The following is a 19384-nucleotide window of genomic DNA, read 5'->3' as shown; positions in this document are numbered from 1 at the left end:
ACATACAAGGACGAGGGAACCGGAAGTGCAAAAATGCAAACTCATTTGCAGGTTTTCGGACTCATCCCTGCAGCACTGTTGGCAGTGAGATGTGATTCAGACAGACATGACCTTCCAGCACTGACAGCAGCTCCAATAAATCACAGAGGAGAGCGGGACTCTGCAGGTCAGGGCCAAGAACCAGTTGCAGGCCTGCATGGTTTTGGGGGACTGCAGTGATGGATTTTTCTAGGACGCAGAGTCATTTTTATTCAGTTTGAGTCGTGAACAGCATCAGAGTCACACTTGTAATAGCTGCTGTTGTTTCAGCTTAAAATAAACCAGTGCAAACACACTGTCAGAACTGTCAGAATGCTTAAAATAGTATAAAAGCATTTATTGGACCTTTTTTTGGCCTGTTCTCTCTGGTTTTTTTACCATTGGTTCCTTTTTTTCCCCCTCTCGTCACTTGCTGCATTTTCTGTCTCTGGCTATATTTCTTCCTCTTGTCATTATCATAGGCAAGGCAGTTTTTGAAACAGCCCAACTTCACATTTCTTCAACCACACATGTTTTAAATGACATTAAAGTATCATTCTGCACACACACAGCAATGATATTAAAATCAATAACTTGTTTTATAGTGAAATAAATCACGTCATCATGACGTGATTTAACGCTTTGTTAATAACATGTTTTTCAGTTGGACTTTTGACATGTCTGAAATTGGAGTTGGCTTACCTTGCCGTTTCAGCAGTTCCACAGACCAATTTTTCACATGGCTGCAGTCAAGAGCCGTTCTGAACTGTAGGGAGCTTGTTCTGATATAACTGGAGTAGTATATTTGATGTTGTGGCTACTGAGGTTCCTGGGATATTCGCTGCAGAACAGCTTACGTTCAGCTGATAGAAGAATTGCAGAAAGTGGTGCTGCATTTCTCTCTTTTTGTCAAGATTGTTGATGGCACTGGCCGGTCAACTCATCCGTACAGTGTGAGCACAAAAGTCGCAAGTTCTGGCTGTACAGAAAGGAGGATTAAAATGTGTAGTGTGTTAAAAAAACAAAAACAAAAAAAACACACACACACACACACACACACACACACAAGATTGATTAAAACTTCTGCTTCAGCTTCAAAGGGCTCCACATATAGGGTTTTAGGGAAGTGGTGGATGATTGCAGAGCTTACAGAGCTGTAATCCAATGATGAGGATAGAGTTTATATGAAACACACACACACACACACACACACACACACACACACACACACACACACACACACACACACACACACACACACACACACACACACACACACACACACACACACACACACACACACACAATAATCCTAATGTGACATTACCTGGCTAAGGTTTTATGTGACAGACCAGATTAATTAATTAAATCTGGTTATAATGGAAGTTATTTGAGTGTACACACACAGACACACACAAACACACACAAACACACAATAACACAATATAAGGGTCAGAAATGAGAGTGGGTGAGAAGCAGGGCCACACGGTATGTGCAGGTGCCGATTTGTAAGAACACAAACACACACTTTTGATTATAATCCGAATGTGACATTACCTGGGTAAGGTGTTTATGTGACAGACCAGATTAATTAATTATATCTGGTTATAAGTTATTTGTTAGTGCATGCAAACACGCTGTATGAATATGAAGCACTGTCTTTGGAGAACGAAATGCCTTCTTATAAATAATGATAATGATGTGAATCTTCAATCCGAGGAAATGTCCCTTCATCAGCCTGTTGGGACATTAAAATGTTCTCAGAGAACTGGATGTGTGAAGACTGTGTGTGTGTGTGTGTGTGTGTGTGTGTGTGTGTGTGTGTGTGTGTGTGTGTGTGTGTGTGTGTGTGTGTGTGTGTGTGTGGTACAGTGATGAGCATCCGTTCTCTAACCAGACCACACGGGTCACAGGAAGACTGTGGTGGTTACACTGATGGCCGTACATTTAAACCGTATTAAAAATCGGTCAAAAGTTCTCTGATGGTTTTCTAAAGTATAATCCACAATGAACTATCATGCTCATGTTGTAAGAGAGTGAGGTCTTTACACTTAGTATGTCAACAAGGGCTGGGCAATATATCGATATTATATCGACATCGTGGTATCAGACTAGACATCGTCCTAGATTTTGGATATCGTCATATCTACGTGTTGTCTTTGCCATGTTTTTAAGGCTGCAATACAGTGAAATGATATAATTTTTTGAACTTAGACTGTTCTAACCGTTCTAATGTTTGCCTTTACCCACTTAGTCATTATATCCACATTACTAATGATTATTTATCTAAAATCAAGTTGTGTAAATATTTAGTAAAAAGCACCAAGTCTCACCAGTCTACGATATCGTCGCAATGTCGATATATTAGGAAACTTTCTCCATAAAGCCTTAATGTCAAATGGCAAACTTTTTGTTTCACAAAAAAAATGTAAATAAAGATGGAGGGTCTCAGTGCAGCAGCCATGCTTACGGTAAGCCTTGGTTAGCTGGAAGTCTGACAGCAAAAACACAGAGTCATGACAGCATCTGGATTGTGTGACTGGCTGCCTAGAATAGAACAAGGGCACAGAGAATCAGACTGGACCTTTACCTGAAGAAAAGTCCCCACCCCCCAGCCGTTACCTGTCTAAAACAACTACCCCGCCGGTCGCACTCCTTCCGAACCATTTTCCAACCAACAGAAGGTTCAACAGTGCCTTTTCAGTGCGGACAGAGAGAAAACAACCAGAGAAGTTAGAGCTGGGCAATACGAAGAAAACCAAATGTCACAATATTTTGGACCAGATACCTCGATATTGCAAATATATTGTAGGGTTGACTATTCGTGTTTCAGGAAATATTAACACAATGGGATTTTGGATAAATAATCAACAATAATGGGGGTACAATTACTAAGTTGGGTAAAGGCAAATAATAGAACAGCTACTGGTAAATTCAGAAAATGACATCACTTCACTGTAATGCACCTGTAAAACCAGGAAAGACAACACTTGTGTCATATCACTATATGTATTCCGATATCCCAAATCTAGGACGGTATCTAGTCTCATATCACAATATATATCTATCAATATAATATCGATATATTGCCCGGCCCTGATGAAAAGGTTTGTGTGCAGACAGGACCGCAGGTGAAGGTGAAGGACGTTTCATGATTTAGCCATATTCGTGAGGACATGGTCTGAAGGAAAATTGTACAGAATCAAAGAAAGAGATGAATCTTGTGTGTGTTCAGGGTGTGGAAGGGAGTGGGCTTCAGCTCTGTTTTCACTCTGGAGAGGCATGCAGGTTTAGACATGCACACAACCAAGAAATACAGATGATGTCAGTCAGATTCCATCTTGTGTGTGTGTGTGTGTGTGTGTGTGTGTGTGTGTGTGTGTGTGTGTGTGTGTGTGTGTGTGTGTGTGTGTGTACAGAGGGTGTGTCAAATCAGCGTTATGTGACGAATTTGATACATTTTCTGCTTCAGGCAACAAGTTCAGCACAACCTTTTGGGAACGGAGCAGCTCACAACTCCAACTTACTTTCAGTCAATGTTGATGTGTGTTGATGTGTGTTGATGTGTGTTGATGTGTGTGTGTGTGTGTGTGTGTGTGTGTGTGTGTGTGTGTGTGTGTGTGTGTGTGTGTGTGTGTGTGTGTGTGTGTGTGTGAGAAAGAATGAGACAGGGGACAGAGTTTGACAAAACATGTAGGGCCAGAATCCAGACAAAATGTACGATATCTGCTTGTACGTGAGTGTTGAGACTGATCAACCACTCTGATATTGCTATTTCAGTAGACAAAACACTGCAGACATTTCAAGGTAGTCTTCGCCTGGAAATGGTGAAACGCTGATGAATATTAGCACAAAAACTTTCAGGAGCTTCAGTCAAGCCGAGCACACAATATATGAGACAAATACATGAAACTGTATTTTATTATTATTGCTGTCTTTATTGTGTAACTCCTCAAATGCAACGTTACAAAAAAACATCAATATTACGAATATTATATATTTTTATCATCTTATCCGCTGAGCGGGACGTACTACGTCACTTCCGGAGTTTTCCGCGGATTCGTTTAAACGTTATTATGGTTCATAACTTACTGGAACAAAACTGAGCATCGTGTTGTTGCTGGTGACACAACCACTGACTGTATATATGTATATTGAAGCGATCCTGGCGTTAAAGACCAGCTGATCGCTGCCCGATTTTTTGAAATGAATGGCCGCATTGCATTCGGGGCTTAGCCTATCGGCTTTGAATGCATCCAGCTCGGGTCAAATCGTAATGTTCTGTATTACAGCATATACTGTAATATTTCACTGGTAATACGACCGAAGTAATATTATTAAAATTATTATTCATATTATTATTATAAAGAAATGCATACCATGATAACAGCTAAATAAATGTTGATAGATGTAGCGTTACAGTTTAAAAAATATAAATAAAACAAAAAAGCAACCCAGCTTCCCTGGCCGAAATAGACCGAAATAATAACATTAAAAGAAATACATATAAACCATGATAATATCTCGTGAATAATGTTGATTAAAACAGCGGTTATTGGGCTAAAAATACCAATAATAACTGTCACAGATTTCGTTTTTTCTTTCGTTGGTATTTGACGGTGAGGGTATAACATGAATGTCTATCTGACGGACCCCCTCGTCGAAAAATAACGTCAAGGGTACCCCTCTTTCGTTGAAACTTGACGCCAGGGTTCTTGACCACGCGTCATACATTTGACGAGTAGGGAGTGAGACTGTGTTGCTTCAACCCATATGTGAGGTAGCGAGATAAAGAAAAGAGAAAGATTAGGGAGAAGGAAAATGAACTCCAAAAAGGACTCCAAAGCTGTCAAGTGAACAAGAAAGGTAGAGTGATAGAAACAAAAGAGAGGGAGACAGAGAGAGAGAGAGAGACAGAGAGAGAGAATGAAAGAAAGGTTGAGTCAAGTTTGAAAAACCAAACCTTAAAGCGCTGTTTACACTGCTGGGAGAAAATAAGAGAGGGACACCATGAGAAACAGAGCAGGCTCAAAGAGCAAAATACTTTACAGATAAGCTAGCTGTAAATATAACTTGTTATGGTTTTATTACAGACAGATGACAGGAAATGGGGCAGAGAGAGAGAGCGAGATGCAACACATTTATCTGGCGGTCAAAGACCCCCTTTAAAAAGGACAGTTCCGGCGCAAAATGAACCTAGGGGTTAATAACATATGTGTACCGAGTCGACCGTTCTCTGGGACCTGTTTTCATGCTAATCAAATGTGTGTCTAGCTTTAAACACGCTACCGCAAACCGTTGGTTAGCTGCTAACGCTAGCATTCGGGGCACTTGGTAAATCACTATTTCTACACTACTAACAAGGCTCAAAATAGCACCACAGTAGCATAATGAGGGTCCCTACATGTAAACCGAAGCATTGGTTGGACTGCTCCTGACTGTTTTCTAAGATGGCGCCCGAATGTAAATACGAACGCTACGGTCTTTATAATCTATCTTTTTAATAAACCATCGTAAACACGTACAAAGTTCTCAATGCTTCGGTTTGCATGTAGGGACCCTTATTATGCTACTGTTTAAGTGTGGTGCTATTTTAAGCCTTGTTAGTGGTGTAGAAATAGTGATTCACCAAGTGCCCCGAAAGCAGCTAACCAACAGTTTGCGGTAGCGTGTTTAAAGCTAGAGACACATTTGATTAGCATGAAAACAGGTCCCAGAGAACGGTCGACTCGGTACACATATGTTATTAACCCCTAGGTTAGATTATAGAAAATGTTACTGGTTACTGGTTGCACGGCGTTCGTGGTTCGACTGCCCATGACTGTTTTCTAAGATGGCGCCCGAATGTAAACACAAACGCTACAGTCTTTATCATCTCTCTTTTCTATAATATCTAGGTTTTTAAATGATCTGCTTCATGTAGTTGTACTGGACCATAGGGTCAGTTTCAGCAAATATGACAGAAAGTTAGTTTTATAAGGCTTACCTACTGCACCTTTAATCAATGAAATAATCGGTAGAATACTCAATTACAAAAATGATCGATAGCCGCAGCCCTACTTCCAACTATTATGTTTTGAAAAGGAAGCAATTTTAAAGTTGTTGGTATGTGTATTTATTTAATTTAAGTGTATTTACTACTTTTGCACGATAAAAATAGTTTAGATTCTGTAACTGTTTCATGCATTCTCCTTCGTATTGTATAATGTTGTGGAGCCAAGCAAACCATTTAGTAATCAAAGCTTTTAATAAACATGATGACATGAAAAAAAAATGTCCATGTTCTATGTACTAACAGTAGAATAAGCCATTATAAACCTAAATAAAGGCCCAGTCGAGCAAAAGGACCATGATATACCGTAAAACTGCCAGAATCTTAAAAAATACTGTGATACATTTTTGGTCATAAAGCCCACTATACATACCAGTCTTTTTAAAAACACACACACATATATTAAATATACTTATTTGCCTATATTTGAAGTAAAACAAAAGAAATTCTACAAAAGGGAGGGAAAATGATCAATAAAGAATTCTCAAAGAAGGCTGGCTTGCCCAGGGGCCGGGGGCCGGGGCCGGGGCCAGGGCCGGGGCCAGGGGCGTCTATTTCCCGTCGCGTCCCGCTGTCTCTCCTACCTACACAGGCCCCCGCGCACCCTGTCCCCGCCCTCCCCTTCTACCTGCCTGCTCAGTGCTGCTGCTCATGAGGAGAGAGCAGCGAGTGGAGGGGCTGCTCCTCAGTCACAGCACAGAAGAGAGAGGAGACCGTTTTGGCGGCCATAAGAGAGCAATACCTTTGCATGCTCGCTGGAGAACACTCTTTTCTACACAAAGTCGCCAGATTTGTCGCTAGTCACTTTTATGAAAAAAAAAAAAAAACTCGTTAAGGGGGTCTGAAAAGTCGCTAAATCTAGCGACAAAGTCGCTAAATTGGTAACACTGGTTATTTACGGAGAAGCTCAGTCATGCTGATCCACGCTTCCTCTTTCTTTTCTTTCTGTTTTAGGCTTATCAGTCTTTAACTGCCGTTTGGTTTCATTTCCTCCTGGCAATAGAAGAACCTTAGATGAACAATGATGCCGAGAGCCTGAAGCTCATCCAGCAACTGTTTCAAATAAGCAACTTAGCTCAGAGAGTCTTGTGGGCCTGATGTCATCAGGGGAAAAGCCAAATCCTAATTTAAACCAGGAACAACCCTCATTACATCTCGAGTCTGTGACAGTCTACGTCAGACGAGGTCAGCAGAGTGTCAGTTACTGTGTTTACATGCAGCTTAAAAAGCATTATGTTCTGGTTAAGGCCGGTTAAAAGTTCTCATAACCCGGTTTACAGACCTAGATAACCCCTGTATGTATACACCTTAACCGGGGTAAGATCAGGTTAAGCGTGTGCTCCGACTGCCCCTCCCCACTCCGCATGGAGTGGTTTTTAAACCAGAAATGATCCGCCAGCGCTGTGAACCGTAGATACCATACAACACACAGCGATGCCTGAATCAGCGGCCATCTGTTTTACTCCCCACCGATGCGGCAGCAGAAAACCGGGAGATAGCGAAACAGACTGTCCATCTCCGGGGCTGTCAACGCTGCGTCTCGGCAAAAGAGTGGAGGGACCGAGCAGCCCCCGCTGCGGCTAACGCTAGTTAGTTAGCTAGCGACACTTGTTAGATATTAAGCCGAACAAGTTGTCAGTCATCTGGCAAGAGCACTGTGCATTCCTCCGCTATGACAAGAGCATGTGAATGAAACATTACGTGGTTACATTTTTATTAATTTAGTGGCCGGTCTGTGTAGTTTTGATTACTCTGAAGACTACAAGTTCTGGGTGGTTGGAGTTAGAAAGACCTTCTGTAGCCCACTCCTCATCTCTGATTGAGGCTAGCAGCTGGAGGCTATATTAGTCCCTACTAGCATAACACCCCCTCCAATATCCAACTAAACTGGACTGGGTATTTTTTATTTATTTGTTTAAGTATAGTGGCTACACTTGGAAATCAATCAATTCATGAGCTACAGAACATTTTAAGCACCTGTTCAAAAATAAATGCTCCTGGGTAAAGAGAAGTGTCTAAAATTCGATAAAGGGGTAAAAATGTGCATCACATTTGCACACAAACACGAAAACACACACACACACACACACTCTGACGTAATCACACAAAAACGTCCCCACAGATAAACACTTAGGCCTGGACTCACGTAGAGATAAACATGGAGCACAACATACACTTATCATGTTTTCCTATTCTCACACACACACACACACACACACACACACACACACACACACACACACACACACACACACACACACACACACACACACACACACACACACACACACACACACACACACACACACACACACACACACACACACACACACACACACACACACACGAAAATACAGATGTTATTGCAGTTTTGTAAACTTCTAATCACGTTCTCTCCATCACGTTCACACACATGCACGCACACAGTCTGTGCTTGCTTACCATCATGCCACACATGTACACTGTAGTATCAGTACTAAAGGAAAAAAATAATAATCGGTTATGTGCACACAGATTATTATAAATGCACATCAAAATTGCAGTTCAAGGGTTATGGTTAGACTTAGGTTTAGACCACAGTTAGAGCAAGGGTTGTAGGCATGGAGTTGTCTGGCTGTCGAGGTTACATCATCATGTCCTCACTTTAAATGCAGTACAGATGTGTACACGTATTATCCCCGCCTTTGTCCCCTGAAGTGTTGGAGGCTGTTGTAGTTTTCATGAAACTCATGAATGTTTAATGTCCACTTTAGTAGAGAAATCTCATTGTTCCAAATTCTGAAAGCAGACACAGTACAACAGCGGAAAAAAAAAACATCCTGCGGGCCCCCTGAACTGGGAGTTCTTTTTCTAGCACTTCTCTCACACATGAACCCATTGCACAATATCAGCAATAGGGCTGGGTTTGAATATTGCGATATTTTATTTTGCAATACTGTACGATTTTCAAAAAGGAAATATCTTTTGGCAATGCTGCTGCCATGTCTGCCTTTGTTTATCTTTTTCTTCTTCTAGTCCGTAGAAAGAGCAACGTCGGTAGCCTTTGCTCATTAGCACCACTGCTGTTCAGGAGAAGACTGCAACTAGTGTTGCGACCTAGCCTGGATGCCAGCCAAACTTAGCCCCACCCACAATATTCGAGGTCGGGAAGTCACATTCTGACTAGAATGTGAGTATGACCATGTCAGGCTAGTCGCGACCACCAGCGCGGGTATAAATAGTCACGGCGATCCCATGATGTCACATTTGCACGCGCCAGCTGGGCTGTGTCCAGTGTAAAACAGGCTTTACAGTGTCTGACTTTTTGCTAGAAGCTAACAATCTAGCTATGGCTGAACTTTGGCCTACTTTAGCATATCAACATTAGCTCACTAAGAGCCTGGGAACCACAATCCCAAACTGGCAGATGGATTTTCAGTGTACTGAATTGTTTACCTAAAGTAATCTTTGACTTTTATGAACATCATATCTTTTTTTTTAATATTTGTTTTTTCTAAAATTATACTTAAAAAAAAATTCTCAATATATCGCCTTATTCACAGTATCGAAATATATTCCAATATATTGAAGTGACCAATGTATCATGATAGGTATCGTACCACCAGATTCTTGCCAATACACAGCCCTATCCAATATCGATTCATAAGATCCAGAATGGAGCTTCTTAAACGAGAAGACCTAGAGCATCCATTGGTACCGACCATGTCCTGGCTTGTCGGGAAGGAGCGTTAAATAACGCTCCAAAGCTAGGCTACATTTTGGCGAGGGAAAAACTGGCATGGCTATTTTAAAATAGGTCCCTTGACCTCTGACTTCAAGATATCGGAATGAACGGTCACTTCAGACTTACGGACCGTAGAGTCTGTAGAGCTGCACTGTATTGTGTGTTCATGGGAAATAAAATGACATCAATGTAACCGTTGCGGTCAATTTATAATGTAAACATTGATACTTTGAATAGTGCGGCAGGTTAGAGGGAACCTTGTACAATTATTTCATATGAAAGTAGGCCTGTCACGATAACAAATATTGCTGGACGATAAATTGTCCCAGAAATTATTGCGATTAACGTTAATATTGTCGTTTGGAGACCGTTTTCATCTAATATAATGATAATGGCATAATAATGCAGGCTTTTCGAAGATCAATAAACTTTTATTTCTAAAGAATATTTTAACACTGGAACTGGAAGACATTTTAAATATCCACAATAAATGAACAAAACAACCAAAAACAATTAAAAAAAAAATGAACTCTCAGTCTCTGTTAACAAAAAATGCACTGGAATAAAAACCAAACACAATCAAAAATTATGAATTGACTAATATAGAATAAATAAAATTTAATTGAATTAAACGGAAATTGTTCTGGCCACGATAATTTCCATTTCAAAATGATCGAGCTCATTTTTATTTATCATTTATTGTTTATAGCTAGAGGCCTATATGAAAGCACCATTGGTTTTGCAAGGGAAATACAATAACACAATAAAAGAAGAGGATTCACTCAACTGACTGAGGCGAAGGTGCCAAAGCTTGTCGAAGGTCGCAAGTTCAAACACTTCTGCAGCTGGTTTTTTGTTCCGTTTTAGGGCTGAATGATGAATCGTTTTCAAAATCAACATCGCAATTTGAAAGAATGCGATTAGTTAATCCTGAAGACCGCGATTAATCGAATGTGCAATATTTAGTGGAATGTTTGGTTTAAAAAGACTTCTGGCCTTTCTACGGTTATTTCATAAGATAAATGCTGGAATAATATACAATAATAATATACAATAATAATAATAATAATAATCCTATACATTATTTTAAAAACCTGCAGCCAAAGTGTGTACACTACAAGCCAGGTGTGCTTACTCACTGTACAGTAAGAGCATCTGTTAAACAGCTAAACTGTTTGTGTTTGTGTGTGTTTGTGATTGTGTGTGTTTGTGTTTGTGAGTGTTTGTGATTGTGTTTGTGTGTGTGTGTGTGTGTGTGTGTGTGTGTGTGTGTGTGTGTGTGTGTGTGTGTGTGTGTGTGTGTGTGTGTGTGTGTGTGTGTGTGTTTAGGCTAATGAAGCCGCTGGCTGGCACAACTTCACACACTCTGAGCCTCGTTACAGACCGAGAGACTAAACAGAGCGTGACTGATGATCGTATCTGACCACAGCCAAATTCATCACACCAGGAAGTGTTTACAGGTGCGGAGAAAGGCCGCTTTTAAATTCAGCTGCTTCCGTCCCAGCGAACAGGAAACTTGAGGAAAACACCGGCCACAGCAGGATCTTTAGCAGCAACATCTCTAAACACTTTCCCTCTTTAACTAGTCTCGCATTGCCATCTTCACAGCGCGGTGGAGGAAAGTCTGGCTACACCACAGATGCATCCTGGGATAGGAGAAAAAAAAAAAACGCTTTAAGCGTTGTTTGCATTTCTTTAAACCAATCACAATCGTCCTGGGCGGTGTTAAGCTCCGGACACAGCGATGGTGGCTCTGCTAAAAATAGTCTCAGGAAGGAATTGGTTTTGGTGGAACGTTTGCACCACATACAATATTAAATGAAGTTGACTGTTCACACAATACAGTAACTTGAGCTATTTAAATTAGCTGGATACATGGTTAAACCGTGTGCACTTCGTCCACAACAATCCCACCAATCGGTCCCAAAACGTCCCAGTTAGAGAGGAAATGCCCTAAACATATTCTTTGTAAATCTTTACAATCATTCCCTGAAAGAACCAAGCAGGCCTTCCTTGATCCACAATCCAAAGTTAGTTGTCGTTTCCCGAAGCGAACAAGAGTTTGAGAACGACAAACACACAGAGAGCAGAAAAGTGAGGGACAAACGCCTGACGTCACGTGCCGGCTGTCAGGCTTTAACCTGGACATGCGCTTCCATTGATCCAGACTACTCTTTAACCAGCTGGCTAGATCTTTAGCAATCCTGATTAATGACTAACACAGGGAACTAGGTTCAGCAGCAGCACATGGTGCTACTGTCCAAATGTAACAGTATTTCAACATCAATACATAAGTAATGCAGCAGAGACGCCGTTTGAATGTAATTATGAGAAACATCTAGCCCTGATACCATATGACATATGGAAGTTAACATATTTATGTCTTTGTAATCGAAATACAGTTTACATCAACCTCCGGGTTGTGAACTACCAGTCGAACCAATCAATCGGTCAGCCAATGTTAAGGGCCTAATTAGCCAATTACAAATCTATTGGTACGTGCATAAATGTCTGCCATAAGAGACAAGAAATTGCACTTCAGAAATAGGAGGAGCAAGGGGCGAAGAGAAGAGACAGACCAGAGGAAACAAAGTTTGGGATCATTTCGAGCTGAAATAAAAACCGAAACTCCGTACAGCGTTTCCATTGGAAAACCCAACTAGCTTAGCACAGTAGTGCAACGTCAGTGCTCCAGCATCCAGTCTAAGGGTTAGGCACCCACTACCCAGCCCACGGAGCAGAGCCAACACAAGGCAACGTTCAGGGTTGGGCATCGTTTGGATTTGAACTATTCGGATTCCGCTTTCGATTCATCCTTTTGATTCCGGTTCTTATGATTCTCAAATCTTTGAGAGGTGGAGTTGAAATGGATCACATAATAATAATAATAATAATAATAATAATAATAATGTATACGTTTTTAATCCCAAAACTTGCGCATGTTCAATTTGGGACCGATGATGGGATTCTAAAACCAAATTTTCAAACAATTCCATTGAAATAGTTATTTTCTGAACTGGTTCCAAGTTGGAACTGGTTCTCGATGCCCAACCCCAATAACGTTAACATAAGTATGATAACGAATGAAAACCGCTCACCTGCCTGCAAAAGTCCACTGGATGATAGAAAGCGCGGGGACCCACCGGCTGGTGAGTGCGGTCACACAGAGCTGGTTAGCTGATTGGGTTAGTTGTTCTCTTTAGGACACCCGTTTTATGTTCTCTTTTGTACATTTAGATTTGTTCTTTAATAAAACAAAATATATTTCTTATTGGATTAATCAAAATAATCTGTAGGATACTACTACTACTACTTAAATAATCAATAGCTGCAGCCCTAGTTTATTTAAAAAAAGAATATCTGCTGATATAGGCTAATCCTTAATAATAATAATTTTTCTGTTAATTGATTAGTCAACAGAAAATTAAATTGCAACTTCTTTCGATAATCAATGAATTGAATTGAGTGAATTGAGTCATGTTTTAGCCAAAAATTGCCTTAATATACTGGTTCGAGTTGCTTGTCTATAATGTTATTAAAATAAATTATGGCTGCCGCCTATTACTACTAGGTACTAATATACTACTAGGTACTAATATCCTGATTCTCTCTTTTCACTTTAAATTGAATATCTTAGATATTATGTGGTTTTGGACTATTGGAGAACAAGCAATTTGAAAACTGTATTTCTGTATTTTCTGACCTTTTATAAACTTGACAATCAATTTGTTTAAAGAAAATCACTAGATCAAATCAATAATAGTAAGTTTCCGTCCTTTGCAAATTAACAATTTTGTATTTATTTTTTTTAAACCTCGCATTGCTTGTTAGTAACACTGACAACAACTATCTTGGCATAAAAAGAAAATACCCAATGAAATACTGTATACATGCAGCATCACACAGACAGTAAAACTAAATCAAGTCCCAGAGCAGGAGCTGTATCCGACGGGCGGTGCAGCAGTCTGACTGATGAGCTGTTATCTGCCGCTAATTTCCCGGCCTGTTGTTGGCGGTAAATAGGTTAAGCAGTGTTTATCTCAGCGGGGCTGACATTCTCAGGGTTTGACACGCTGCCAACGTGGTGACTAAGCTCGTCTGTCCATCAGCACTCGCACAAGTGCTGTAAGTGTGAACCCGCCGCCAGATGAGTACGCTTCGTCCAAACACTCTGTCACTGAAATTTATTCACACGATTAATATTTATGAAATGGATCTCTTACTCTTTTCCTGTTGCATCCTCCTGTTCTCAGTCAGCACATATCTGCCTCTGTCGGAATTTCTCCGGGGAGAAAATCCAAACTAATACCGAGTTACTGCAGTAAACACCCAAATGACAATGATTCTGGGTTACTGGGCCACTAGTCTATATATCGATCAATTTTCATTTACGGGATTGTTCAGGTAAATTCCACAGGATGTCCCTCATTTTGGTTTATCGGTGTTTTAAGCCCCCAACGTCTCCTTCCAGGAAGGGCTGCCTGGAAGGCACTAGGATTAGGCAATGGTTATGGTTAGAGTCAAGGTTAGGGTTAGGTGCCTTGAAGTCAACGGTCGCAGCACCACCTGGAAGGAGACGTTGGGGGCTTAAAACACCGTCGAGCCTTATTTTGGCCGGATGTCCGTTACCTTCCTCTTTTTTGGTGTTGGCGCTCTAACCTCCGGTGGATTTCTGAGGACTGTGGTTAACTGCTCCTCAGATCTCTGCAGGGTAAATCCAGACAGCTAGCTAAATTATCTGTCCAATCAGATTTTTCTGTTGCACGACTAAAACTACTTTTGAACATACACATGTTCAACCAAAACAAGTTCCTTCCCGAGGCTATTTTACAGAGGCGCTGTTGCACAGTCTGGCGCTTAGCGCTACTCCTGGACGATTAATCGAAAATGAATGGACATCGAAATTCTGAAGCTGTTATCAACGTATAATTCCCATGACGATAATTTCGATAATGTATTCCTGTTGATAGGCCTACTTTCTCCTTAAAAACATTCTACTGCATGTGTCGTCACGTGACTTCGGGACCAGTCGGCCGCATGGAAAGCATAACGGAGGATAACTCAAACACAGAGTGCAAGGCAACTAGCCTTTGTGTCTTCTAGGCTAGACTACTGCAATACCCAATGTGTTCCAGCCTCCCTGCATGTTCACTTAGAAGCCTGCAGCTCATCCAAAATGCAGCAGCAGCCAGGGTACTGACAAGGGCCAAGAGATATGACCACATAACTCCTGTCTTAACCTCACTCCACTGGCTGCCCATACAGCAGAGAGCAGATTTTAAAATCCTCCTTTTAACCTACAAAAAAAAAAAATCACTAAATACATACCTAGCTGAACTGATTAACCCCTATACCCCCCGCACAACCACTCAGCTCCCTGGGTACCAATCTTTTAGAAATTCCTAGGGTCAAAAAGATATCGGCAGGCCCCCGTGCCTTTTTTTAATCGAGCACCGCATCTCTGGAATAACCTTCCGTTGTACATCAGAGAAGCCAGCTCCATCACCACTTTTAAATCAAAACTCAAAACATTTCTTCTTTCCAAACATTATGGACTTCCTCTTTTGTTTTTACCCTTGTACCACTTTTCATTTCACTTTTATGTACCTATATATCCGCAAATGATTCTAATGTATTTTTAATCCTAACTTCTACTGAATTCCCTGTTGTACAGTGTTTTGAGACCATGTCTTATGGTGATATTGAACTGAACTAAGCAACTTGTGCCCAAAAAAACTGCAGTGTCCGTCGTCCAGGAACATTTTGGCTTCAGAAAAGATTATTTAGAACAATGAAATCCCATTGTTCTAAATAATCAAATTAATCAATTATCATTAATTTATCATTAGAGGTAAAATGTACAATTAATCAATTTTAGGTCATATGGTGCCGCCCTACTTAGCGCCGGCCAAGGCGATTGTGATTGGTTTAAAGAAGTGCCAATAAACCAGAGCACCTTTTTCTCCCGTCCAGGAATGCTGCGTGGACTAGCCAGACCTTCCTCCGCTGCGCTGTGGAGGATGTGCTGGCAATGAGAGACTACTGTGCCACAGAAACATCTTGACTTCATGTTGTCGGTTAGTGGTTTTAAACCGTCCTCCGTTCACTTCCTCTCTAAAAAGCCACCAAGCTACTCCAGCAGGCTATTACTTTTCCTATCAGACTATACACAACCAAGCTCAAATTTATTAACAAGGCTGAGAATAAACCTATGATTGGTATTTCTTACACTGTTTCTGAGAGATATACAAAAAATATGCAAGTTCAAAAAGGCATGTCTGGGTTTGTGCTTTTGCAAAAGGGGGAAGTGGAGGGTCGCGGCATTCAAACTCTCTACCTGCAGATACTTTTCAGTCCAACTTTCTTATAACTACTCATGTGAATAGTATGAGTAGTGCAAAAAGCAAATTTACGTCTTGAAAAAAACGACTCAGAGTTTTAGAGCTCTAAAGGAAAACACTAATTTAAAGTAAACCAAGTAAGAGTATAAACATTTTATCATACAAGCATATTATGACAAATGGACAAAATATTCCTAAGTTCTCAAATGCAATACTATTTAAAATCAGGTCTTATTAAAGACTAAGAAGGATTTTGCATAAATGAAATACACTATTTTACTATACCTCTTCTTAATGCATAAATTGAAGGAGCTGACGGATAACATTTGACTGAAATTGTAATTGTACGATTTCATGTGACAAATAAAGTGATTGATCAACACCTAAAGGAGACTGTTAGTTAATACAAAAGCAATTTTTTTTTCTTATTTTGAGGAATTAAGGATTGATCAAAAAAATAATGACTAGTTTACTATTATTGTAAAATGAAAGAAAATGTTGGTTTGACTTAAACAAAACAAAAAATCATGATTTAAACGAGACAACATCTGATCTGAGTAAGTAAACAGGACCAAAGGGATCTGACCCAGCACTCAACAGGTTTCCAGCACCCAATGTTATGGACACAGTTTGGTCTTTATGTAAAGGAGGTTCCTACCCAGTGGTTTAACAGTTACTCTCTCATTTCAATTATGACAGCAACAGTGAGCACAGGCCAACATTAGTCATATTTCACAAAGGTTGACGTCAACAATTTCTTGTAGCTATAGCCTAAAGATATAATAGTCCACACCACCACCACCACCACCACCACTACTACCACCTCCCAAAGTCAACAGGCATTAGTCATGTAATTCATAAGACATTTTCTCACGAGTCATCACCTGAGCATGCGGGCTGTGACTCAGGACATGACTCAGTACATTTACATAGCCTACAGTGAATGATCTGAGTTCAGTTTGGCTACGTTCACTAGCTACGTTGGCTAGTCTTAAAAGGTGCCCTGCCATACAACACCGTTTTACTTGCATTTTTTGAAATATGTTAGGTCCATATGTGTTTGTGTTATGTTGTGAATGTGAAAATGAACTGCTACCTCCTTTGTCAGCTCTAGCCACTGAAAAGAAATCAGGCCAATTACAAAAGCTGGTCAGTCTTGTAGTCCAAGCTCTCACTGGCTAGCTGTTAGCCAATCAGATTCAAACAGCTTTGCTTGTTGAATATTAATGAGAACTGGCAGAAATCGAGCTGAGTCTTCCTGCAGACTTTCTATACCACCCTAGAATGGCTTGAAACAAGGTAACCAAGGCATTTTACAAAAACAAAAAATGTTACAGAGTCCATGGTAGAACTTCAGACATCACCACAAAGTAATGAAATACGTGTGGCAGGGCACCTTTAACTCTTAATTTGGATTTTTTTTGCTCAGATGCGATTTTTTTGTTTGGCTGTTCACATTACCTTTTAAAAATGTGGCCTATATCAGATTCCAGTGTGAACTGTTCGCGGTTTCGAACTGACCCGCATGCACAAAAGAACAATACCAATGACATCAGACGCAGCACGCTGTTGCACTAACGTTGGGGAGGTTATGGAGGAAGTAAGCATTTTTGCTTTTATTTCAAAATGTTTGCGTAATGGCAGCTGTAACATTAATGAGCAGGTGCTGAGGAGGAGAAGAATGAAGAGAAAGAGAGCCAAATTGGCTATTTTGGCCTTTTGCGGGGTTATGGATGCAAATTCACTTACAGAGGACCCCCAAAAAAAAAAAAAAAAAAAAAAAAAGAAAATATATATATATATATATATATATATATATATATATATATATATATATATATATATATAAAAAATTCACCACAATGCAGGAAATTAAGTGTTTGATGTGCTCAAAATTTAAATTTTGCTCAAAATATCTCAAATGTTAAACCCAAAGTTATGCCCTTGGTTGTAAGTGTCATAATTTCACTGGAACCAAGGACTTAAAGGCATCAAAGCAGGGTTCAAAATGAACTTTTCGTCCACCATGGCTAATGAATGTTTCAATTTTACCAGCCACTCAATAGATTAGGCTACCGTTGTTTGTTTGTTTTGGGCTTGTTAGTGAAGCAAATCTACATCTACCAGCATTTTTGGCAGGCGATTGGTGCCAATGTTGAACCCTGCGTCAAAACCAGTGTCGAACCGTCTCTTAGCGAGACGGACCAGGACCAGCCACAGTCTAGTTCTGTGTGAGCCGATGACAACAATCTCCTCCCTCAAACTTTCAGCTAGCCGTGCGCTGTTTCAAGGGGAATGCGGCCACAGAGGAATGCACAAAAACACAAACACAGCCGTGTGTCCCTCACCTTTGTCGCGGCTCTGACGAGGACACGGAGTTGCAGCTGTGAACTGACAGCAGTGTGGAAGACTTCCGCGGTCCCAGCGGCGACGGTAGCAGGCTGGTGCTGGATGGGGACGACGAGAGCAGGTTACTGTTCCCCGGCGAAGGGAACGAGCCTCTGCAGCACTCGAGCAGCACCTCCGCGCTCCCCACATCGTTGAACTCTGTGTCCGACGGCAGGACGAGGATAGGCGGTATGTTGAGGAGTCCTGTCCTCGGTGCTGGGGAGGGGTTGACATTCCCGGTGTTCGCGGTCGCTGCCAAACCGGAGAATGTCCCGTAGCTGGCATTGCCGGGGTCGGCTCCCTCCAAGTCGGTCTCTTTGTGTTGGCGACTTCCTACATGCACGGCTGAACTACTCTGGACTGGTCGTCCGTCCAGGGAGATGTTACTAAGAAACAAAAGAGCGGCTTGTCTCCGGCGAGAGTTCTCCCGGTTCCTCCGACTGTGTTCCCTGTTACTATGCGTCTTTTTGCCGCTAACGGCGGCCGTTATTGCAGCGCTGTGCTGGCCGCAGGTAGCAGCCGCCGCCATGGTCTCTTTCCCACTGAGGAAATCAGCTCAGCTCTGAGCTCGAGACCAGCAACTGTCAAATCCTTTTACCCGGCGCGAGACCGCTTTACGCTCTCCTCGGCTCTCATTGGCCCACACGGGAATACGCAATGACGTGTAAAGCCAGTCCCATCACGCTGTAGTTTACAAAAATGTAAATATACTGACCATAAATGGTAGAATACAAGAATACAAGGCCTATACAAAATACTGGTATTATTAGTGTATAATATTGTTTCAAATCAAAATAAATAAAGAGTGCATTTAAATTACTTACCTGTTTTCTCTCTCTCTCTATTTGTTTTTTATTATTT

The 19384-nt window shown here is 41.0% G+C and overlaps 1 protein-coding gene across 1 annotated transcript in view; it reads right to left on the bottom strand.

The window, feature by feature from the left end:
* cables2b (Cdk5 and Abl enzyme substrate 2b) overlaps positions 1–19103 on the bottom strand; it is a 43347-nt gene extending 24244 nt beyond the window's left edge. The window contains exon 1 of the mRNA XM_028583225.1: positions 18484–19103. Within this exon, the coding sequence (XP_028439026.1) occupies positions 18484–19052 (569 nt within the window). The 5' untranslated portion in view covers positions 19053–19103. The remainder of the gene's footprint in view (positions 1–18483) is intronic.
* Between the last annotated feature and the right edge of the window lie 281 nt (positions 19104–19384).

Source organism: Perca flavescens, chromosome 7 (assembly GCF_004354835.1).
Source record: "Perca flavescens isolate YP-PL-M2 chromosome 7, PFLA_1.0, whole genome shotgun sequence".
NCBI classification, from domain to species: Eukaryota; Metazoa; Chordata; class Actinopteri; order Perciformes; family Percidae; genus Perca; species Perca flavescens.
Note: the sequence above shows the minus strand (reverse complement) of the source record. Positions and strands in the feature narration are given on the sequence as shown.